At 41.0% G+C, this 24,102-nt stretch overlaps 1 protein-coding gene across 9 annotated transcripts; it reads left to right on the plus strand.

Moving 5' to 3' along the window:
• Positions 1-1,159: 1,159 nt before the first annotated feature.
• Positions 1,160-23,088, plus strand: CEP152 (centrosomal protein 152). 9 transcript variants are annotated; one of them, XM_040569760.1, is made up of 27 exons: positions 1,160-1,260; positions 1,762-1,884; positions 3,216-3,316; positions 3,574-3,640; positions 3,850-4,191; positions 4,684-4,852; positions 5,638-5,778; positions 6,630-6,769; positions 7,065-7,265; positions 8,508-8,655; positions 9,781-9,872; positions 10,713-10,876; positions 12,025-12,232; positions 13,731-13,844; positions 13,950-14,080; positions 14,268-14,396; positions 14,559-14,694; positions 15,476-15,655; positions 16,328-16,600; positions 16,732-16,863; positions 17,000-17,650; positions 18,132-18,306; positions 19,837-19,918; positions 20,013-20,119; positions 20,799-20,955; positions 21,251-21,354; positions 21,615-23,088. In XM_040569760.1, exons 2-27 carry the CDS (start codon positions 1,798-1,800, stop codon positions 22,613-22,615), a joined length of 5,232 nt encoding a protein of 1,743 aa, XP_040425694.1. In that variant the 5' UTR covers positions 1,160-1,260; positions 1,762-1,797; the 3' UTR covers positions 22,616-23,088. The 9 variants fall into 9 exon arrangements, with proteins under 9 accessions (XP_040425694.1, XP_040425693.1, XP_040425695.1 ...); XM_040569759.1 differs by having other exon boundaries at positions 1,186-1,513; XM_040569761.1 differs by having other exon boundaries at positions 1,189-1,208.
• Positions 23,089-24,102: the final 1,014 nt, after the last annotated feature.

A 24,102-nucleotide genomic window follows, 5' to 3' on the forward strand; every position in this document is an offset into this window, starting at 1 on the left:
ATCCCCTCATCCAGATCATCGATAAAGATATTAAAGAGGACTGGCCCCAGTACTGAGCCCTGGGGGACTCCACTAGTGACCGGCCTCCAACTGGATTTAACTCCATTCACCACAACTCTTTGGGCCCAGCTACCCAGCCAGTTTCTAACCCAACGAAGCGTACGCCAGTCCAAGCCAAGAGCAGCCAGTTTCTTGAGGAGAATGCTGTGGGAAATTTTGCCACATTTAGAAGGCTTAGCATGTTAATTCTTTTTCAAGGTGCCTAGAAATTTCACTGAAACACATTATCACACGTATCTGTTTGCTCCCATCAATAAAAACATTACAACAAATGATTCAATTGCCTCTCTCCATCCAGAACTTCCATTTTCAGCTGCTAGGGCAGGAAGCACTTTTACAGCTGAGGCTAAGTGTCACCAGATGGAGCTGTTACATGTCTTCCTCATCACTGAACAAACGCTCATTGTTTGAGAAACCTTCCTGATTTTTTTTTTTTGAGTTTGCTGCAGGCTATTTTGTGGAAGGAGTTTGGGAGCCCAGAACCTTTATTTTATTATTTTATTTTATTTATTTTATTTGAAGCAGATTACAATACTGGGAGGCCTGGGAGCCCACACAGGCCCCCCGGCTGGGGCTTGGCGGGGCAGGGGCCTGCTCCCCCCGCCGGGCGCCGCAGCCATCTTGTGCCCGCCGCGCACTGTGGGCGCGGGCACGGCCAGAGGACAGCTCTGGCACGCCCGTGCGAGGAGCGGGACGACGACAGGCCCTCCAGATCCCCCCTCGGGGCTGCGCTGCCAGCTGCCGTCACGACATAAGTCGCGATAGCGAGCCGCCGCCCCGTTGGGCCTGCCTGGAGGCTCCGGGAACTGCGCTCCGGCGACGCTATGGCGCGTTGCCAGGCAACCACCCCCGCTCGCTGCGAGATGGCGCCCGGCCCCCTCCCGCCAAGCCCCGCACCACGCGCGCGCGCACCGCAGAAGACCCGCCCCCTCCGCAAACCGCCACGAGCCATTGGCCGACCGCGTAGCCAATCGGCGCGCCGTCCTCCTTCCCGCCTCCTTCCGCGCCTGCTTTCGAACGAGCGGGGGGGAGCTCTGCGGCGCAGCCCAACTCTACGGGGGACGGGCGCGTGTGCCCGCCTCCTTCCTGCGCAGCCTGGCGGTGATTGGCCCGCTCCCCTGTCAGTCGAGGCGGCGGGCGCAGGGCAGGTTGTCACACGGAAGAGCGGGGGGGCGCGGCGGCGGCTGTGGGGCCCGGCGGGTATCGCCGGCGGGGCCGCGCTGAGGGGACGGGCCTGAGGCTGTCGCCGCCCCGCGCTGCTCCCGGTGCAGTGAGGAGAGTGCTGCCGGCGGGGGTGGGCGAGCTCCCGGGAGGCCGAGCCTCGTCGTCACGCAGCTCGGTGGGGAGCCGGCCCGGCGCTTGTGTTCTCGCAGCTCCATGCGGGGCAAGGCGGGAAGGGGCCGTGGTCGTCACCGCAGGGCTCCTGTAACGCAGCGTTAGGGCACCAAGTGAGGTACCGCGCCTTACGCGAGTTGGTGTCGTTTCATGGCGTCACCTAGAAGGTGCTTAGAAACGAAAAATACCCCTCTCACCTAGAAACAAAAAGTCACTCAAGCGAACCACACAGATAACTTGAAGCGTTTGTGCCAAAAATATTCGTGTTTCGTTCCTTAATTTAGGAAGGGAGCGTGGTACTTTTCGGTATATACCTTTTTCCTCCCTACTTTTACTCATGTATGATGTTTTCTTGTCTTGTGATAGGCTTTGCTGGATGCCCAAAAACACTGCTAGACCACGATGTCCCTTGACTTTGATAGTGGAGCTCTACAAACTCAACATGACGATGAAGACTATGACCAAGAGGACTACGCAAGAGAACAAGAGGTTGAAAAAAAAAGAAAGTTTATGTGAAGGTTTTCATAACTAGCGTACCACCATTTTGGTTTAGATTTATATTCTCTTTGATATGAGCAAAACACAGGGTACAGACTTTTGCAAAAGTGGCATATAAAGTATGAGATAATGAGATGGTGCATCTTAAGCAATGGCATATGTAGAGGCTGAAAGGCTGTAATCTGTTGCTGAGGCAGTAGATAGACTGCCAAAAGGTGCAGTCACTTACTTTTTCTGGTCTTTTTTTTTTTTTTTCACAGCTTTTATACTTACTGTAATTACTTATGAAAGAAAACTGTTGCTCTCTATGACAACCTACTTAGCCCAGAAAACAACAACGAACCACTTTTATAAGCTACTGATTATAAATTAGATACTCTAATACCTAGAAAAATATATTCCTTTTTTTTTAGTGGAAATATTTTAGGTGTTTCTATTCTCTTTGTTTCATAAAGGAAACTAGCAAAAATGTGCATTTGATATGAATGTACAGAGTGGTTTTGTATGGGTTGGTAAATCATGTTCACATGAGGTAACTTCCCTGAGATCTGCTTAAGGTATCCCTTTCTTTAGCGTAGGTAATGTAAAGACAAATTCACAAAAACGTGTAGCAGAACGATAGATGCATGACTTGTAAAGTTGCTATTGCAAGTATAGTAGAGAACCTTACTTCAGATCCAAAACTTTCTACTCAGATAAAGAATGTTGTTCAGGGAGTTGAGAGAAGCAGCTCTCCTATGAGGAAATGCTGGGAGCAAAGTGTTCAGCCTGGAGAGGATAAAGTTTGGGGGTGATCTCATCAATGTTCGTAAATACCTGAAGGGAAGGTGTAAAGAAGACGTAGCCGTGCTCTTAGTGCTGCCCAGTGACAGAAGCAATGAGCACAAACTGAAGCACATGAGTTTCTAAGAGTAAGGAAACGTTTTTTTACATGTGTATTTCTCTCAGTAAGAGCAGGTTTTGAATGTCCAGTACCTCTTACCTGGTGTATAGGGAGGAGAAATCTCAGCATGATAAGTAACAGATTATCCTAGGACACATCTGTCCAGTAGCCTCTCCCTTAACTGGTCTGGGTGTGGTTCTTTTTGTCACAGGATTTTGCCAGAAAAATTCCTAGGTTGGTAACTGTAGTCTCTTAAGCATTGCGTGGTGCAAATCTCTGTGAATTCCAGTGTTGTCAAGGAATGATGTCCTTTTCAATGGAGGAAGAAAGTCAGGGTTTTGTGCAAGTGGCCTCTTTCATCTGTGTCTGCTTGTCTTTGCATGAAGTCCTATGGGTTCTTTTGAAAAGTGTCTAATGCATATGGTTTGTTCTGCTTCAGCTGCAACAACTCTTGACAGACCTTCCCCATGATATGCTGGAGGACAGTGGAGACCAGCTCTCCAGCTATTCAGACTGTAGCATTCACGAGAGTGAGGAGCAGTAAGTCCCTTTGTACTTTATTTTTTGTTATTCTTACTTAAGTTTTGCTGTTGAGAGCAGAGCCAAGTCTCAGCTGATGGGGTAAATGAGAGTAATCCACGTAAAAGGAGTGCTGTACTGCAGTAGGCAGTATGGCAGGGGCTCTTTGAGAAATAAAGTAGATGCCAGTTACTTTAATGAAGTAGTTTTTTGTTTGTTTGTTTGTTTTGCTTGGTTGAGGTCGTAGTACCCTAGGTAAGCGTCTTGTCTTTCTCTAGATCAGTTGAGCCTCAGAAGCCTGATGGACGGTGGAATGATCATCCATTGATCGTTGATCCTCAAAACGTAAGTTTATCTAAATAGAGGTGTAATGAGTAGGAACTGCTTGTCAGTAGTGACACGCTAAATATTCTCTGAATTCACTAGAGGAGTTCTTACGTTGGTGGCATACTTTGCTATTTATCTGAAGTATTTTGACCTTGAGGGCTGGTAACTCCACAAAGAAAAATCTGAGTTTTCAGAGAGCAAATTCTAAACCTCTTATTCATTTATAGAATTATAAGGAAGGACAAAATCTGTATCCTGAACAATTTCTATGTGACCAGCAAGATGATCATGTTGAAAAACATGCCAAGAGTTGGAATGGCCTACTTAATGAAGAGAAGAAATGTTTATATGATGCTAAAGAAGATTACTGTGGCCAGAACAGTCAAGAGGATCCAGATAATGTCTTTCTTGGTAGAGATGGGTTTAATGGTCCAAGGCGCTACCAACAGAACAATTTGTATCATCTTCCTGAAAACTTTAGACAGTATACAAATGGCCATAAACCAGAATTTAACTGTCAACAAAGTAAAATAATAAACTTTCCAGATGCTTCAAAGGAACATCTTAAGGTATTTCAGAAGCTTATGTATTTTTCTGTCCTTGTGAAAATTTTCATAGGTCTTTAGCTGCTGGTAGTAATATTTCCAAATGTTTTCATTCTGTTGTTATCAGTTAAAACAGCGATGGAAGGCTTCTGTAATCAATTTTGTATATGAAAACAAGAAAGCATTAGATATCTAGATTTGTGTGTGTGTGTGTTCTTTTTTTATTGCTCTTTTTGGCTAGGTAAAAGTCCATGAGGTAGAATGAATGTGATGCACTTAAGTGTGTGATGACTTTGTTGAAGCTGATGCCTCACCAATCTGCTAAAGCAGAAACCTTCATTGAAATTTCCATCTCAGTTGAATGATGTGTGCTGAATTGGAGCCTGAAAATAGGAAGAGGAGTTAATAGAGCTGCTTTTAGTGTCAGCCTGTAAAGCAAAAAGGGAAAATATTTTCATTGATGGAAAACTACAGTTGTAGCTTTCATTTCTTTGTTCTTATATATTGTCAAAACAGCAGTTTGTTGCATCTGAAGTTGTTAGCGGCCAGTCAGCGGAAACTTACAAAGTGACATATAAACCATACCAAAATGGAATTCACCAAAAAATTCCAGTAACCTCAGAAGGAATGAGAAGAAATGAAATGTTTGAAGATTTGCAGAATGAATTCTTGGGCAATGATGAAAGTAAGTGCTTCTTATTTAGACTTGAAATAAGCTTGTGTGAAAAGTCCATGGGAAATCATCATCAGAAAACCTGTTGGTTTCAGTAAATTTTAGAGAACAGCTAGCAGTATTTTGAGATATGTGTATATATATATATGATCTTTTATTTTGTTCTGGACTTATATTGGGATAGCCTATTTTTATTTGATTTTTTCCTCGTTATTTAGAAATCAGCTTCTCTTTGGGGTGTTTGAATTTCAGACAACTTAAATGTAGTTTTGACTGTTGAGACTGAACAACAAGAACAAAAAAGACCAAGAACAAAAAACAACACATTTCATCCTTCTGATGGCTTGATCTCAAGTTGTGCTGGTGCTCTATGTCTTGATAATACTGGAAAATAATGAAGTGCTGTACTGTATGAGTCATGCGTTGATTGATGCCAGATTGAGGTTTTTCTGCTAAGTCCACTTAAAATGACAGAACTACTTTGCTTGTTGGCCATCCTGAAAATTTACAGTTGCCACTAAACTGAGCATGAATTCACATCATGCAAATATTTTTCTGGGTTTGTTGTTATTGATGGCTGGAGAATTGTAGGTGCTAACAACGAAATTCAAACCTAACAGAGCAACTCAGGTGATGTGAATCAAACGTGTATAAAACATGATATACTGCTGTGAACTAACATTGAATTTGGCACTATGTGGAAGAAATACCTTGGGGCAATAATTACTTATGGTCACAACTTGTTTGGCTCATTGACTGTGCTGACTTGTCAGAATACTGTATTTGAAATTTGGCAGATTCTTCAGAGAATATGCAGATTCTTCAGCTTCAAGCTCTAAATAAAGCAAGAGAAAGACAACTGGAAGAACTTAATGAAAAGCTAGAAAAGAGTGCACAGCAGATTAGGTATCTGAGTCATCAGCTTTCAATGGTCAAAGGTAAAATATTGTACTGATCTCTGATTTTTAGCTTTTATCCATATCTAGCAACTTTTTTGTAGCGAACTTATTTATTATATCTAGCAACTACGATTTATGTAGTGTCTCTGCAAGTATTGATCATGTTTACAAACTCAACTCAGGATTATGGGGACCTAACCCTCTCGCACAACACTATTTTAAAGAAAATTCCCTTCATTAGTGCTTGGCTGCGTAACTGTCTGAACTTACAATGCGTTGTTTCTCAAGACTACCATTGTACTTCAGAGTTCCCATGTGTTTGGCATCAGAAATGCTCAGAAAAATGAGAAGTTTGCAAAAGTAGTGTGCTAAAAGTACAAAGAAACAACAACAACAAAGAACAGGAGAAATGTGCCTTCCAAAGGGATCAGAGCTATAGTGGAGATTAGTGGTTGTCTTGTTCTCTCATTTTCTTACAGAAACATGCTAAGAACTTACAGAATTAAGAATGTAATTTTTAGAGTGCAGGAGAGAGAAGACTATTTGTCAACCACTTTGATGTCTTGACTGTTTCTGTGGGGGAATTATTTTATTTCTCCCTTAAGAAGTGTTAAGGGATGATGATAGTTCTGAGTGCTAACAGGATGGTTTCCACGTGACTTCTGAGGGTACAACGTATCAGAGTGCTTCCAGCTATCAGAGGAAGAAAGTGGTTGCCAGATGGAGACTAACTGAACCTCTGTGTTCTGTCTTCTGCTTGTTGCCTATAGTATGAGACAGAGAGCTCACAGAATAGTTCTGTAGAGCAAGGATACTGAACAGTCATGTTCCATGTAGTTGCTGTGTGTGTGGCTGTGTTTCTCACGCAATTACTATGTTTCTCACTTCAGATGAAAAGGATGGTTTGGCTGTTAGCCTTCATGAATCTCAAAAACTCTATCAGAATGGAAAAGAACGGGAAGTGCATCTTGAAGGTCAAATAAAGGCACTTGAAACTCAAATTCAGACTCTTACTGCCAAGGAAGAGCAGGTAATATAAATATTTTTAAACTGCTTATTGTAGAAGATCTATACAGGATATTTGTAGTGCATTTGCATTAAATATCATTGCTAATCTCACAGCACGCTGTTCATAATCCTTGCAGAAGCATGAATATATGGTGAATGAATGGAATGTATTGGTGGAAAAATAACTTGTATTAAAATCTAGGCAGTATCTGAGGATTTTTAGCAACTCTTGCATGAAAAACTGATTTGACATACAGAATATTGGAGCAAAGGTGAAATAAATGTAATTGGGAGCTACTCTAATACTCTTCCTACAGATATTGAAGCAATCCAAAGTGGCAGAGGTAGCCATGGAAAGCATGCAGAAGCAGCTGCTAGAACTTCAGCGATCAGATGCCCTTCAGCGAGCCAGAGAACAGCATGATGCCATTATTTCAGCACTCAAGCAGAAGCATGAAAAGCAAGTATTGTCATTAGAGCAGAACCTTGATGTTACAAAATCTGCACTCCGAGAGCAGGTGAGAAATTATTATAGGACACTGAGTACTTCGTGGCAGAAGCTGGAGAACTCCTCATTTCCAAAACCGCACTTCTTGGCCTATAATCCAAATAACTCCTTATGGAAGGTGTTTGCTGAATGGGAAGAAGATTCTATATAAGTCTCAATATTATGAAACCTGTGTGGTATGTGTTTGTAAACATCTCCAGGCAGTTGTAACTTGAAACTGTTAATAGAGCAGATGCAAAAGAGGCTCTGTTTTACTGGAGGAGGCAAGAATTCAGTGTCTTAGCATCCCTATTGAGCTTTCATTCTGTGAGCAATCTTTTCTTGAATTGACTACCTAGGAATCTATCCGGGAAAGAAAAGAATTAACCTTGTGTCACATAGTTATACGACTTACTCTACCTCTTATGTCATAAGAGTCCATCGTGCTATTTAATATATTCAAACAGTGTACTGTGGGCAGACCTTGATAAATTGTCATCTTCTTTCCCATGAAAGAAATAGAATTAAAGAACTTTCTATAATTTTTTGTTGTAACATAAATATGCATAAAAATAAATGGGCTGTATGTTTGAATTGAATCATCTTTGCAAATGAGAAAACACTGCAAAATTTCTGTCTTTAAGCACTACTTTTTAGCACTGCTTATACAACTACTAAAAAAAATGTTTTTATGGTGTTATGTTTGGGGTCTTTAGAGAGAGAACTGATTCTAAAAGAAAATAGAAAAGTCAGAAGGAAATAGAATACCTCATCTTTACACCTAGCTAAGCAGTGCTAGATGAATGTCTACTTTAAATATCATGTAAAAAACTACAATCCCTCTTGTGGGAGCATTGAAACTTACTAGCTTGTCTTAAGCTCAGTAGACACAAGATGATTTAAGCTCAGGCTTAAGGTAAATAATGTGAAGGCTTGATTTCTCTGCAGTGAGCTAAGTATACGTCACTAATTGCAGGGCCTATCCGATATGTCAGAAACGAACTGCTCTAGGAAGCACAAAATGGTTCACATCCATGTATGTTTATATATGGGTATACTTACTGTCTCTTAGTGAAAACTTAGTTGCTGTAAGAGGTGACTTGTTAGCCAAGGATAGCATTTCTGCTGTGGTTAATTTGGCTGGCCTTTCTTTCCCCTTAGGACTGATATTTTTTTCCTCACGTCTTTTATGTGTTGCCTTTTTTTCTGTATCTGGAGCTGTCCTGGATGGGTAGATGTTTATAACATGAATAAAAATAATGTTTCTTTCTAGAAAGAACTCTGCAAAAATCTAGGAGAGCACATTAAGCAACTTGAGAAAATGCTTGAAGAAACCAAATGTGAAAAAACTGAAATAATAAATAGATTGACAAGAAGTCTAGAAGAAAGCCAAAAGCAGTGTGCAAACTTACTGCAAACAGGTCAGCCTTGTACTCATACCTTATCTTTTCTTGCAGATATGACTCAAATTTTCTGAAGTATGAAACTGCAAATCTGTGTTCCTATTGAAATGGAACCAACAATTTAAATACAGCAGTAGCAGAATTAAAGCTCCTCATTTTGTGAAGTTTCAGTATAAACAGACATGAAGCAGTTTTCAATAGATAGGTCTTTGAGAAGCAGAGCTTTGCTGTTTTCTTGTACAGTAAAAGAACAACCCTGAATTGCCATTCAAAATTCAAATCTGAGAGATTTGAATTTGAAAATAATTGCTTTTGTGGCCGGAGACTGGTTCTTGAGAATTTATATCAGTAACAATAGTGTGTGAGATTTTTTTGCTGATTTTTGTATGTGACTTGTGCCTACCTTTAGACGCTGAAGTCTTCTAATAGTTAGGTATGTCCTTTCTTAGAATCCAAACCTAAATCCAATCCAAAATAAAATGTCTTTCTTAATGGATCCTGGATTAAGTGTGTGTTCTGCTTGAGAACTGTGGTAGTCTAGAAGAAAAGTCTCTAGAGAGCCTGGTAGTGAGAAAGGAGGAGAAAAATCTTACTAGATCTGTACTATGTAGCAAATAAGTAATACATATGATATTTAAGATATAGCTGCCAATTGGCCAATCACCATGACTTTTCTCCATGCTATATTTATCAAATGCCTTAGACCAATAATAAATTTGCAAACTCATAAAGCTAAACTCCTTGCCTGTGGAGGAGGTGAAAGTGGCCTGTTTTCTAAGATGGTCCTGTTTTTGCTAACTTCCTGGCACACCAAACATTTGGCAGATCTTGTTCCTGATGTCATTAATTTTAAAGTGACTATAAAATTTTTGAAAAAACAGAGTTACCGTAGTTCCCAAAGTTTAAAACAAATTGCTGTTTAAATTGGAGAACTGTAGTAGTCCAAGTTCACCTGTTTGATATAGTGAGAAGTATTCTTGCCTTTGTTCTATGTATTTTGTATTAGCAAGTTCAGGGAAAGAGTAACACTTACTACCAGAGTCAACGTGGCTATTTTTAACAGTGATCTTTTTTCAGATTGCATAGTCTTTCTTGCAAGTTTTTGATTTACCTTTTCTCTCCTTTTTTCCCCCCTTGCAATAGGCTCAATACAGGAGACAAATCAGTTACGGTTTCAATTGCAACAAGCTCAGTCTGCGCATATGATAAGCAATAACATGAACAAGGCTTTGCAGGTTAATTTATTTTATAAAATATGTAATGTTTAGTTTGATTTTAATTTGGTTTGGATTTTAGAGGGAAGGGCGTTATAGCTAACAGGTTGGTAGTTGAAATTCTTATTCATTTGTTGGGGAAGCTAGCACAACTCCCTTCAGTAAACAACTACCTACTACTTTATCTCCCAGTATTATGTCTGGAACTCTATTTTTTATTTTTGTAATTAAAACGTGGGGGAGTATATCAGCACAAATCATATCATACATCTGTCTAACTTGCTTCCAAAAAAAAGAATGTAAATTCAGTGTGCTGGATATCATATAGGGGGCCTATAGGGATGTTTGGAGTTATTACCTTCTGAAACTTACGTTTTGCCAACAAGAGGGAATGCTAGGGAGTCCTCTAAAATATCAGTGAAAATCTATTTTTCCAGTTCAGCTCAGGTATTTGACTTGTCTAAATCTGTCATCTTGAAGTAATGAATCCTAGTATGTGCTAGAGTAATAAGCTATATATGTTTCTGCTATAATAAAATGGATGACAACAGGGTGTCAGGAGGGAAGAAAAAATAATTGTTTCATGTATCAACTGTGAAAGAAACAATAGTATGTACTAATTGACAGAAAATATTACCTAATTAATTTGTAGTCTTAACATATGCATTGCTAGAGGTATCAACAATAATGGTGTAAAAAAAACACCACCTAAAGCTAGATCATTCAAGTAATGAATAATAATTAGATAGTATTTAGAAAGAATAGCTCCATGTATTTGTTTTCTTTAGAAGAGTTACCATGGTCTTAATATGTTTACTTGTAGTTTCTTTGAGTATCATTTTTTCTGTCTCTTACTTCAAGGAAGAATTAATGGAATTGAAAGAAGAAATAACTTTTTATGAATCTGCTGCCAAATATGGAGTATTTTTGAATGATGCAGGTGGAGAGCTGCATACAAACCTCAGTGATTCCTATGTAGATTTGGGAATTAAAAAAATCACCCAGGAAAACTCAAGGTTCTGCAGGTATTGAATGATTCTTACTGAAAGACAAATCTAAAATCCCCAAGAAATTATACAAGTAATGTGCGAGTTCAGTTTCTTTAGTAAAAGATGGTGTTACTGGATCAATATGTAGGTTTTCTGGTAAATACTTGAAATACTGCTTGTATTGCCAGGTAATCTGGGAAATAGGAAACTGAACTAATACCATAAATTAGATACCTAATTTCTGCTTTAATAAATTTTCAGGTTTCATAAGGACTATGTTATTGTTCCTTTCTTTTTGGTGTTTTTCTGGAGCGAAGGGGAAGTTGTAGAAATGAAATAGGTTTGTCTTCATGGTATAAGTTAGAAGCCTACGCTAAGAAACAACACCCCTAACCATTTTTTTTTACCAATTGCCATGAGAATGCATTAGAAAGCATTTAACATGTGTAGCAAAGTAAGGAGGACTTTCACTTATTATGCCTAGTCAGCGTTGCATGGCATGTGAGAATAGCCTGGTGTTCTTCAAGACTTGAACCCTGCTTTAACTGTAGCTCTATGTGGGTAAAAATCTGGAATGTAGTAGAGAACATATATATATATATATATATATATATATATATATATATATATATATATACATATATACATATATACATATATATATATTATATATATTATATATATTATATCATCAAATATATATATATATATTATATGTATATATGATGATATAATATATATATATATATATATATATATTTTATATATATATATATTTGGGCAATTGAACTGCATATGGAGTGCAACGTAATTTCTCAATAAGAAGCAGCCATATCTTTGCCTGTGGAAATACTTGATTTTCTTGCTGTTTGTAGGGGTTATTGCATGGATACCTATTTGCTCAAAGATTCCACGTAGTTACTTAATGCCCAAGCTGTTTTTAAAACAACCAATCAAGTTGTCTTGAAGTACTTTGTCATGTGAGAATGGATCTTTTGTGGAAACATACAGAAAGTTTGTTCTTTCTGCTGTTAATTGCAGCTTGATGAGAAAACATATGGCTTTTGTATTTGTGTTCTTTCATTCTTTTTTCCTCTGTGTTTCTGGTACTGTTAGTTGCACTACCTTTCAGATAAGTGTGTTTTGTCTTTTAAATGCTGATCTGGTTATGTCTTCCCTAATAGTATAATACAGAACAGAGGCATGGACGAAGAACTCTCTAAAGACGAAATTATTGTAGAATTAAAAGCTGAATTGGAACGCTTATTGAGCAGTAATAAAATGAAGAGAAACCAGATTACTCAATTACAAAATGATCTTAAGGATTGCCAGAAGACATTAGAGGAATTCAAGCAGTTGTTGAAAGCAGAAAAAGCATCGAAAGAGTCAGAGGTTTGTTCTTTTTACACTTTTTTAAGTCCTTGTAAAGATGTACTGGGTTTTAGCAAGCCAAACCATCGTTTAAACTTACTATGAAAACAGGTCAAAGAATTTAATGAGAGCTATGGTCACAGCAATTAAGCAGATCTGTCTTTGATCTTAAGGAAAATAGTCATTTTCATGATGTCTTGTTTCTTATCTTTGGTGAAAAAGAAACAAATTGAATAGCAGAACTTGGGCAGAATATATCTTATTAGGTCAGTTCTGATATGATGGATTATTTGCTTGATAACACTTAATAACCACTTTGCTTTTCTACAAGAACTGTATTTCACTGGGGAAAGTAGGTTTTCTTTATCCCAAAAGACTTGTAATTTCTCTGAGAAAGCCGATGGTATCATGGATGAGACATTAAATAGATTGCCTTCTCATTGCATTCATGCCGTAATTTGATCAATTGTATGCTGGGCTGCATAAAAAGTGTGGCCAGCAGGTCCCAGGAGGTGATTCTCCCGCTCTGCTCCACTACTGGATGAAGTACTGCATCCAGCTCTGGGGCCCCCAGCACGAGAAAGATGCGAACCTGTTAGAGTGGGCCACAAAAATGCTCAGAGGGCTGGAGCACCTCTCCTATGAAGAAAGGCTGAGAGAGCTTGCAATTCCTAGCCTGGAGCAGAGAAGGCTCCAGGAAAACCTTATTGGAGCCTTCCAAATACATAAAGGGAGCTCATAAGAAAGATGGAGAGACTTTTTACAAGGCTATGTAGTGATAGGACAAGGGATAACTGTTTTGAACTGGAAAGAGGGTTGACTGAGGTTAGATGTAACGAAGAAATTCTCTGTTTATGAAGGTGGAGAGGCACTGGAACAGGTTGCCCAAGAAAGTTGTGGATGTCTCATCCTTGGAAGTCACAGAATATCCTGAGTTGGAAGGGACCCACAAGGATCATGAAATCCAACTCCAAACAAGACCACCCCAAAATTAAACTATATATGTCTGAGAGTGCTGTGATTTGAGCCGCCTGGTCTAGTGGAAGGTGTCCCTGCTCATGGCAGCAGGTTGGACTAGATGATCTTTAAAGGTCCCTTCTAATGCAAACCATTCTGTGATCCACGAAAAATCACTGATATTATGCCTCTCTCGACCACTTAATTAACTTCCAACTGTAATATGATTGGATTTATAATTTCTGCTTTTGTAATCTGTACATTGTGACCGGGATGTGGGACAGGAATATAGTATGCTTCATAGGCATACTCTCTTGATTTGGATAGTAACACTCATTGAGCTCAATGTTGAGTACGTGCTTTTTAAAAAAAAATTTGTAGTGCTGTTTCTCAAGGATAACAGTGATACTGTTATATTTGCACTGCAATACTTTACTTCGGGTTTTTTGTTTTTTAGTTTCTCTAAGTAAAATACTTATTCAACAGCTGTAACTGTTTTTAAAGTATCAATTTTCAAAGCATATAAATCTTGAAAGTTATGATAATTTTTTTTAACTTTTAGGCCGTGAAGAATACAAATGATCCTTTGGTGGCCAATCCGTTAGTTCTTGATAATCTTAAAGAAGAAGTTTGGAGACTCAGAAAGGAAAATGAAACTTTGCTGCAAGAAGTTCAGGTGAGACAAAAATGTTGTGTATTCCGTTTAAAACAAAAAGTGCCAAAGCCTGCATTATAAAAGGTTCCTTAAAACCTGCCTGTTACTTGACTTCTCTTTGTCCAGAAACATACTTTGACTATTGAAGAACTGAAAGAAAATGAGGAAAAACTGAAAAACTCAAACCTGGATCTCTGCTGTCAGATGAGAAAGATTGTTCAAGATTTTGATGAGAATAAGCAAGAAGCGCTTGACAGGTAGGTCTGTTAACTCTGTTTTGTTTCTTTTGTGATATTTTTATCCTGCGTGTGTGTTTGTGTACCAGCTGTTTGTGGGGAGGGGTCTGCACTGGAAATCTGGTTTCTTGCTTAAAGAAGAGCAGAACTCCATTTACAAGGGGGACTAAAGCGTGTTTTCCTTTCCTTTCCTTTCCTGGAACTGTAGGTGTGAAAGAACTTATCAGCGACATCATGAGGATATGAAAGCCCAGTTTGAGAAAGAGTTGATCGAGAAGTATGCTGCAGAAAACCAGCAGCTTCTACAAAGTCACGAAGAGAGGGTCTCGCAGCTGAAGTAAGGCTTTTCTTTTTCTTTTCTTTTTCTTCTTTTTTGTCATTGTTCCTGAAGCATCCCCGCTCCTGTCTGGCCCTTGGTGCCAGTTATGCTTTTTTAAAACAGCCTGAGTGTCCTGTGAGTGTAAAGACTGTTTGCTAATGAGCAATCTGTGCTGTGAAGGGCTACCATAGAGGAGCTGAACAGAGAGATGACTACGGTGAAGGAATGTTACATAGCGGTCTGTGGTGAGAAGGACACCTTGGAAGCTACTTTAAAGCAGAAATTTGAGCAAGAGCAGCAGCTGAAAGAAGAGAAGGTACTACTGGACATACCTACACACCACTCTCAGTTCATCCTGTTTTAAAAATGTAATGTGCAGGAGTGGCTTGAACTTTGTTTGGAGCAGAGCCTTGGAAGAGATGCAGCCGTATCAGAAAGAACAATCAATAGGTCACACTGCTTATAAGTTAGCCTACTGCTGTGCTGTGTGGTTTAACGTACAGTGGCAGTAACACTTTCCAATGGCAATGCCTTTTCCCACAGTTGTCCTTCTTATAAAGTGGACTCCTGGAGACCATTCAGCCAGCAGCGTGAGCTATTGCAATCTCGAGCTTGTTTCCAAAAGACCTTAGTGACAGTGCAAGTTTCCTTCTCCCTGTAGAAACCTGATGTGCAAATGCTGTGTTTTTTTTTTTTTCTTTTTAAGTAATAGCGAATGGAGTCTGCAGCATTGATTAACAGCATTGCTTTCCTGAAGCTATGAGTGCAGAATGGCTGAAGGGAGGTCAGCTGTCTTGCTTAGTCCAGCACAGCAAAGAGATGCAGCTGAAAAAGCGCTGGGAGATGCGGATGCTAGATAAGAGAATGTGCTTTAGGGCAATAGGCTGTAGTAACCTCTGATATTGTGCCTTACAACACCTCTTTCTGAGAGCTAAATCTCCTGTGCTAGCGGTTGTTGGTAAAGTCAGGCTCTAGAGAGTGCGTCGTGCATCTCATGCATTCTCATTGCTTTGTACCAGAGCAATTTGCTGTATGTTGGAGAATGCTTCATCTGTGGTGTGTTTTTAGTATTATTGCCGCTTTTTTTTTTGGCCAAGCTCAAGAAATGGCTTCTAGAAGAAAAAGAAGAGTCTCTTAACCTTCTGAGGAGCAAGCTTGAAGAGAAATACAGTGATTCTATGAGAGCAGCAAAGCAGCAGTGGCTGAAAGAAAAAGGAGAGCAGGTTGAAAAGGAAGTCGCGTTAGCCAAAGTCCACTGGGAGAAGGAAGAAAAAAAGGTATGGAGCTTTTACCTGGGGATTTCAAATGAACCAAATGAAGCAACCAATTTATTTTCAGAAGGAGGACTTGTATGTATGTACACTAGACCTACTCATTGTGCTTCTGCCGTTTGAGGTGGTTGTTAAGGGTCTGCTGTTTCAGGCGCTTCTGATGAAGTCAGTAGGTATGACGTATGCTTGGGATCTTTGCAAAATTAGACCTTGTAAAGCAGCATACAGACCGTAATCACAGCTATAACATGCTGGAGTTTTCCACACTAATTGGGTGTTGAATGTTTATGCTTTGTATTCTGTTTGATTTGGTCATCCTGAGAAAGTCTTCTTTTGTCTCCTTCCACACAGAATAAAGCTGGGAGGAGGAAGAAAAATCATCTCCTTTAACAAACAGATAGCGGGAAGTGTGTATTTGGAGGGCGCGGGGGAGTGGGAGAGCGTGAGGGGACCCACTGACTAAGAAGCGCCTCAAAGCGTTAGGTTTGATGCTTTTCAGAAATGTAGAGACGTGGCTTGGAAGAACCTCGGTGCTCTCAGAGCATGGTTTTGGTGTTCTGCTGTCAGGGAAGCTTACTAGTGTAAGCTGACTTTTGCTTGTTAAATGCCAGTGCAGGTGTGTTTATATTTGAATAATGGGCAGATTGTCTTAAAAATATATGTATTTTTTTTCCTTAGAATATAGAACAAGTCATTGGAGGGATAGAAGGAGAATGGCGAAATAGGCTGGAAGAAATGAGAAGAACTGTAGCTGACTGCAATGACTGTGGCAGCCAAACTGACAGAGTGACAGTAGTGGATGATGCTTCATTCAAAGAGTTAGCAAGGATCATTGCAGATCAGAAGCTGCAGATCGAGAAGGCTCTGAAGGAAAATATGTCCTCTGAAGAGGCCTTAAGAGAATTTGAAATAGAACTGGAAAATAAATACTGTAAACACCTTGCCATCCAGGTAACAAAAAAATAGTTCAGTTTGCCTGGATCCATTGTAACTGCCATGCACAACTTTCGCTGCCATGTGAAAGTAATAATAAAAATGTTCCCAGGGATGGCGACTGAAGCAGGCTCTTTACCTGTTCACAGGTAGAGGAAGCTTTAACCCAAGCTCGTGACAAGTGGCTGCAAGTATTAAGAGACCTCAGAGAGTATAAAGTAAATGTAAAGACAGAAGAAGAAAAATGTGAAAGGGAACACCAAGGGACTGCAGCAAAACAGGTAGCTGAAAACACTTTCATATGGGTGACGGTATTGAGCTATTCCTTTACTTTGAGGTACACTTAATTATTTACTCAGTTACGCTTTAATATGAATTCTGTGTTTGTTGATCGGGTCTGTTCTATATGTTGATCAGTTAGCCCTGATTCTCTCAGCTGCCGAAGAGAAGTGGAAGAAAGAACATGAGAATACAGAGAGGTCTGGAGCAAGAATGAAAGAACTGGAGGAAAAGGTGGTTTCTCTCAGGAAGGAGTTGGAGCTAAAGAAAGAAGAAATGCCTGCGGCTATCAAAGCAGAACTAGCCAGAGCCCGTGCTCAGTGGAACAAAGAAAAGCAAGAAGAAATCTTGCGGATACAAGAGCAGAATGAGAGAGACTACCGTTTTTTCTTGGATGACCACAGAAACAAGATTAACGAGGTACTTGCCACCGCAAAGGAGGATCTTGCAAAGCAGAAGAACAGTCTCTCCGCCCAGAAAGAGGCGGAAATGAAGATGTTACTAGACCAGAAGCAGCGGGAGTGGGAGGCGCAGGAAACAAAGAGACTTCAGGATGAGATCAGTCGTTGTGAGGAGAAGATTCTGGTTGAGCTTGAGCACTTGTTGCAAGAAGTCCATGAAGAGCTAGTTGAGTGCGCAGCTAGTAAGTGTTCCTGGGAGGACAGGTGTTCTGATGCTCCCGATCAATTAAATAATCGATGCAAAGGCAAACTGAAGGCATGCTTACAGAAGGCCTACAGAAGAACAGTTCACACAATTCTGGAAAAGGACAAGCAAGAATGGAAAGAGGTAATTCTTCTGTAAGTGGTAAGTGCCAACCAGAAGAGGGTTTTGAGAAGTCAGACTCCTACCTACGTTTACTGGTAGGAAGAGTCCTTTAGACCTGTGAGGGAGGGCTAAGGCACGGCTAGCGAGTGAAAAGGAAGAGGCTAAGCATATCTCTAACACTCCCAGTGTCTGAAGAAGAGGAATAGCAGGTTAGGAGCGTTCCTTTATAGCACCGAGACAGATAAATTAAGGAGGTGCACCTGCCATCTTAAGTCTGGGAGCCTGTTCAAAACTCATCATGTCCTGATTTGAGCTGCTGTCTTCAGTTCTTTTGCAGGGCTAAAGCACCTGGGATACAATTACTAGGTCTACTGGTCTCCTTTGGGTTGCTTGCTTTTATTCCTGCTAAGTTAAAGCAATTAAGCAGTATGCTGTGGCACGCCTTTATTTCTTCTTTGTGTGGTTCTGTGCTGGGTTTTCAGAGAGTGTTTTTCAATTGCAGAAATATGAAGAGCTAGTGAGTAGCGTCAATAAAAATGCATACCCTAGCATGCCCCGAGGCACAGGAGAAACTGGAGACCTGGCGACACCTCCTTCGTACGGCATTGGTCAGCAGGCAGAAACACAAAGAAAGCCGAGAAGATGTCCACCCCTGCAGAGAACTGGAACAGATGGAGGTATTGGGCTTGTTTTCACTCTGGCAGATTGTGCCATCCAGCTAAGTGTGTTAGTAGCAGTCTTGGCTGGTGAGCCTCTGGCTGGTAGAGGGAGAGGTAGCTGTTGCGACTAACATTGTAGATGGAGGAATGCGACAGCCTTTGGTGTGTGATAGTTCCGTAAGCAAGCCGGTGTTGAGACTGCTGAGCAGGGTATGGTCTAGATGCTGTCTTGAAATGGGTAAGTACTCAGCAAGAGCTTTGACGACCAAATCGTACTCCTTGCTGCTGCTGCTGTTAGACAAGACAGGGAATTCTGCCATCATGTCAAGGACACGGTTGTATTGGGAATGGTACTTCACCCGGCCTGGTAGTTTTTCCGATTGTTTTGGGTTTAGTTGAGGCAATGTGACTCCCCTGGGCAATGCTTCTCCCTTTCACCTTCCCCTGTTCCCTCCTCTTTTGTAATCTGTGTAATCTGTGTATGGTTGAGCGTTGTAGCTGTTCTCAAAGCTGTCACATGTGCTACGGCTAAGCCAGAGACTGTGTAACTGTGGCAAAACTTCATGGGAGGCATGAAAGTCTCTCTGGGGCTTTCTGTTTAGTTTGAGTTCTTGTGCAACCAAAAAACATCGAGTGAGAAAGCCCAAGAGAGCCTTTGGCTTTATGCCTGTAATGTGGCTTGAATTCCTTCAACACCAAAATAACAAACCATCTATTAAACACCAAACAATGCAAGCAGTGCAGCCCTTCTGTCTCTAGAAGCTCTAGAGCTCCCTGTCCTGGCTATGGAAGGAAGCCGTTGCTCTCCTGGAAGTGGCCCAGTCTTTGTGAGTTTCTTAACTTAAGTCAGCCGCATGTGAGTCTTCCCAGCTGGGAGAGTTTCCTTCAGCTGACTCCAGAAGCCCCTGTTTGGCTGTTGGTTTGGAAAATAAATAAATAAGTGAACAGTTGAGAATTCAGCCTAGGAGTCTCCTGCTGCTGCCTGTTTGGAGACCTCTGTGGAGACTCAGATGATCGCGGACGGGAGTTTGCTGAGACTGCGAGGGGTCAGTGACTCGATCGGTGCTGCCGCCCCATTCTGTAACGGGGTTCCAGCCTCATGTGGTTGTTTTAATTAGCTGAAGACAGCGCATGCTTTCTCAGCAAAAGGAGGTCGCAGTAGAGCTCTGGAAGTAGCCGGGTTGGGTTAGAATCATTTTGGGCACGTGGGTGATGTGTGACGTTTAGGAATTGCTGTTGAAGATCAGCACGGCGCAAAGGTTCGCACTGGGAGTCAGCTAAGGGAAGTTCAGAATGGCTTGGCTGTGCTGGCTGCGTGCTGAGGGCCGGTGACAATTAGTCTGAGATGATTTTGTATTGAGGCTTTACTAAAATGTGTTATGTTTGATTTCTGCATGGTAGTTGCTGCCATAGCTGAATGTTGTCTGGTGAAGCTTTGTGACCTGGAGCTCTTCTACCAGAGGCAGCAGTTTTTGTGATGTCTGATGTTGAACTTGACTGGAGTGTAGGCAAGTACAGTGTTTTATGGTTTGTTACTTGCTTTTCTAGGAAATGAGAAGTTTCTTGAAGCTCTAACTGCCGAAAACTCTGAGGTGAAGGCTAAACTGAGAGACCTGGGAACACCGCCAAGGTATTTAAAAGGGATCTTTTTAAAGGATTTAATAGCTGATGCTCACCAGGTCTAAGCTACTCATATTGTGGTGTGTGACTTGTATGCTTTTCAGGTCACTGTCAGATGGAGGTGTCTCAAAACCCTGCACGTCCTGCTGCCCGGTGAAAGGGCTGGAAGAAATGCGTGCTCTGTACATTACAACCGTGAGCAAGATTAAGAGTAAGTTCTAGAGTCTTAGCTAAAACGTTAAGAGAGCCAAATAATTCCGTCAGTTGCTTCCTCATCCTTGAGCCAGCTTGCACAGGAGTCTGACAGCCAAGTCACCTAAGAACTGCTGTTTGCTTTCCTGCTGGAGTGAATGTGAGAAATGGAGTTGTTGGCATGATGCTGGGCAAGCTTCATTTGGAGGGGTGAAGCCTTGTTTTGCCTTCATTTCTTTGTAGCACTACATTATGTATGTGTTGTTAAATGGTAAAGGCAATTTGGAGCGCTGATCTTGTTTCTCCCGTAAAGCAGCTGCCAGCCCAGCAACTTGTTGTGAGGGAGCATCTGCTTTTCTCTTGTGCTGTGTCCTGCTTTCTGGCCCTTTTGGCTTAGTCAGCAGGCATCTGGCTGAGGAGAGGATTCGAGTGCAGCTCCGACTCTTACTGGAGGGCAGTGGGTCCCTGAGTGCCAGCTGTACCTCTGTGGAAGAATTCCTGGTGCTGGATATGCCAGCCGACATTCCTCTCTGGTCCCTGCCCCTTCTGCTGGCAAAATGCTGCTGAAGATGTGGAGCGAGCCAATTAAATTCCTGTGTCTGATTTTTGGTACTAGCTCGAATGTCCTTTTGTTTGCTTGTTTTTTGTTCCCTTCCCATCCTGGGTTAAACTAGCGCTAATGAAGTGTGTTTGTGTAGGTGATATGCTTAATTATATCCGTGGAAGTAAGGAGAGGGCTGCCGCTATGATTAGAGTGGAGGTTTTAAGAGAGCGCCAAGAGACAGCACGGAAAATGCGGAAATACTATTTGACGTGTCTTCAGCAACTTCTTACTGATAATGGGAACTATGAAGGGTGAGCTTAAGCATGTTTGGAAATTTCTTTTTGAAAGAGCTATGTAAATTTTAGCATAATGCTGTTAGTCCACTGGCAATTCAGGCTGTGTTGGAGCATCAGTTGTGCAGCCTGAAGTGCTGCCGGTCTGATAAGGCTGGCACAGGGTCACTGCCGAGCTTGATGCCTGAGAATTGCTGAGCAGTCTGACATACTGTCTTCTCAGTGTTTGTTGGCTCTTGCTAGCAATAGTTTTAAGTACAATCTGAAAGGAATTGGTTTTTAATTTTTTCTCATGTTCTGTGATTCTCGTCAGAGCTGAGAAGAAAATAATGAATGCTGCCAGCAAGCTTGTTACAATGGCTAAAGGACTTGAAACGCCTCTTCGACACACATCCCAGAGCAAAACTACCCGCTCAGGTTAGTCGCGATCTATAGCTGTTTCCTGCTTAACAATGCACATTTAATGGATGCAGTAATGAAAAGGCAGGCGTATGGTGATGCACTAGTTCTCGATAAGCTTCTGAACAGATACGTAAAGATATGCTGCTCATTTTGACAGTGCTAATACTGACAAATCTTTATTTAAAAAGGCATACAAACAAATAACCCCCCGCCCCTTTTTTCTTCCAGTGTTAACATTTCCTTCCATTAATCCGTTTCCTTCTGTGGCCTTGTAGCTCTGCTGCTAAATTTTGATCTGCCAACCGGAGGAGAGTACTCAAAAAGAGATGGCCTATCTCAAAGTCGGCTAAACCGCATGGAAAGCAAATCTTGTGGCAAAAGTATTACCGAGAAAGCTAATGATAAAGTTGTTCATAAGTTCGTTCCTCGTGACTTGAGACAGCAATTTGATGCAATGCAGGCTGAAACACAACATATGCTTCCTGAAACAGATGCTTCATATATTCAGAATGGGAATAATACTAAAAATCTGGTTGACTTTACAAGAGATCATCTGTTAGAGTTTTATCCAAATGAAGATGGAAGCAGAGAAGAATACAGCCCCATCATAAATGTAAATAAACCACTCCTGTGTGCAACTAGTAATTTAGGACATCAGAATGCCTCTCCATCTGCCTTTCATGTCAAGTTAGAAAATATGCATGCAGACAGCCTTACAGATGGCCTTGGTGTCTCAGGGCCATCTCATCACATGCTGAAGAATCAAAATGAAAGATTAGTTTTGAAAGAAGATGAATGTATACCATCGTGTGGAAACTGGAAAACTACAGCTGAAAGAACTCAAGACTCAGATTTTCACAAAATCCCTGGAAGGGATGAAAGTAGCTGCAGTGAATGGAATTCTGTGAATGGAAGTCTGTGTCTGGATAGTAGTAATATGCCTGTGGTGCATCCTGAACAAAAACCCAATGCGAACGTCCAGGCAAAGTTTGTATCCTGTGAAGAATCTTTTTCCACTGCCGATGAAAGTGTTCGTGGTACTTGGAGAGAACTTACCAATGGCCATGTCAGGAATCTCAAAGTGAAAAACAGTAGTAAGTTTTACAGTAGAGGCCAGATGAAAACAAATCCAGAGCGTACTTCATTCCTTGGGTCTGACAAATCAAATTCTGCTGTCACACAGCTCAGCGTGTTGCCAAACTCAAATGCACGAAAATGCTGCAAGAAATACTTGGAAAAGAATGTCATGGGATCCCCAGGCTCTTCAGCAAGATAGTGGTTTTGATTTTTTTTTTTTTAACTTGAACCAATAACAATGATTCCTCATTTGAAGGAAAAAATATATATGTAAGTGTGAGGAAAGGGGAAAAAAACTGTTTCATGATCAATGTTACAGAATTTGAGTGTTGCATGAACAAATTCTATGCAATTGCTTGAAATATAAATGCAGACTTCTGTTTACTTTTTGGAATAACTTTCACAGCTGTTTATAGTGTATGTATGTTTATTAAATAGAATCTATTTTTATATTAAGTGTGCAGTGTTTATATAAAATAAAGCTACTTTAACTTGTGGTAATCTTTTTAAATGCTTGTGAAAATTCCTTCAGCGCTCAATGAGAAATGTTTGAAACAAGTTTTTCAATCGAGCTTTCCATTTTGGAGAACCCCCCCCTTATTCCTCTGTATGTGTCTTCATAATAAAAGTGTAAATACTTACCTTAAATTATTAAAACAAATCAACTATCAAGTCAACTGTCACGTATTCTTCTGTTGGATACAACAAAAAAAAAAGCTTCTACTGGATGAAAGAAAGTATAGGTTAAATTAACCACAAGCAGGTGTTTCTTAAATAGCTATCAATTTAAACTGAAAATGTAATTTTTCTTTTGATGGTTTCAAAACTTCCCTTTAAAAGCCTGCTCATATTTGAGAGAAGAGATGTGTGTTTTAGATGTTTTGCCTATGTCTAACACTATTTTTCTTGGAGTGGGATTTCATTTCTAGGGATACAGTAATGAAAACAAGCATTTTTCTGCTTTCTTTATTGGCTCCATCTGTGTTGCTTGTACAAGGTGTGGTTAAAGCTTGTTGCAATTAATTGTATGGTTATGGCTCAGCAAATCACATCACCGGTAATACAACACACAGACAAAAAAAAACATCCTCCTATTTGGCCTGGTATACTTGTGTGTTATTAGAAGAAACAAAACCAAGGTTGAATCACAGAATCGAAGGGGTTGGAAGGGACCTCGAAAGATCATCGGGTCCAACCCCCCTGCCAAAGCAGGTTCCTTAGAGCAGGCTGCCCAGGTAGGCGTCCAGACGGGCCTTGAATATCTCCAGAGAAGCAGACTCCGCAACCTCCCTGGGCAGCCTGTTCCAGTGCTCCGTCACCCTCACTGTGAAGAAGTTCTTTCGCATGTTGGTGCAGAACTTCCTACGCTCTATCTTGTGGCCGTTACCCCTTGTCCTATCCCCACAAACCACTGAAAAGAGGTTGGCCAAATCCCTCTGTCTCCCACACCTCAGGTATTTATACACATTGATGAGATCCCCTCTCTGTCTTCTTTTCTCCAGGCTGAACAGACCCAGGTCTCAGCCTTTCTTCATAGGGAAGATGCTCCAGGCCCCCTATCATCTTTGTGGCCCTCCGCTGGACTCTTTCCAGGAGATCCCTGTCTTTTTTGTACCGGGAAGCCCAGAACTGGACACAGTACTTCAGGTGAGGCCTGATCAGGGCAGAGTAGAGGGGGAGGATCAT

This window comes from Cygnus olor, chromosome 11 (genome assembly GCF_009769625.2).
Source record: "Cygnus olor isolate bCygOlo1 chromosome 11, bCygOlo1.pri.v2, whole genome shotgun sequence".
Lineage (NCBI taxonomy): Eukaryota > Metazoa > Chordata > Aves > Anseriformes > Anatidae > Cygnus > Cygnus olor.

Bases quoted from the DNA above. Each gene is read 5' to 3' on its own strand.
- CEP152 (XM_040569768.1), top strand. From the start codon at position 1,798: ATGTCCCTTGACTTTGATAGTGGAGCTCTACAAACTCAACATGACGAT. The intron at 12,233-13,730 runs GTTTGTTCTTTT...TTTAACTTTTAG, and splicing joins AAGCATCGAAAGAGTCAGAG to GCCGTGAAGAATACAAATGA. The intron at 20,119-20,767 runs AGTAAGTTCTAG...CCATCCTGGGTT, and splicing joins CAACCGTGAGCAAGATTAAG to AAACTAGCGCTAATGAAGTG.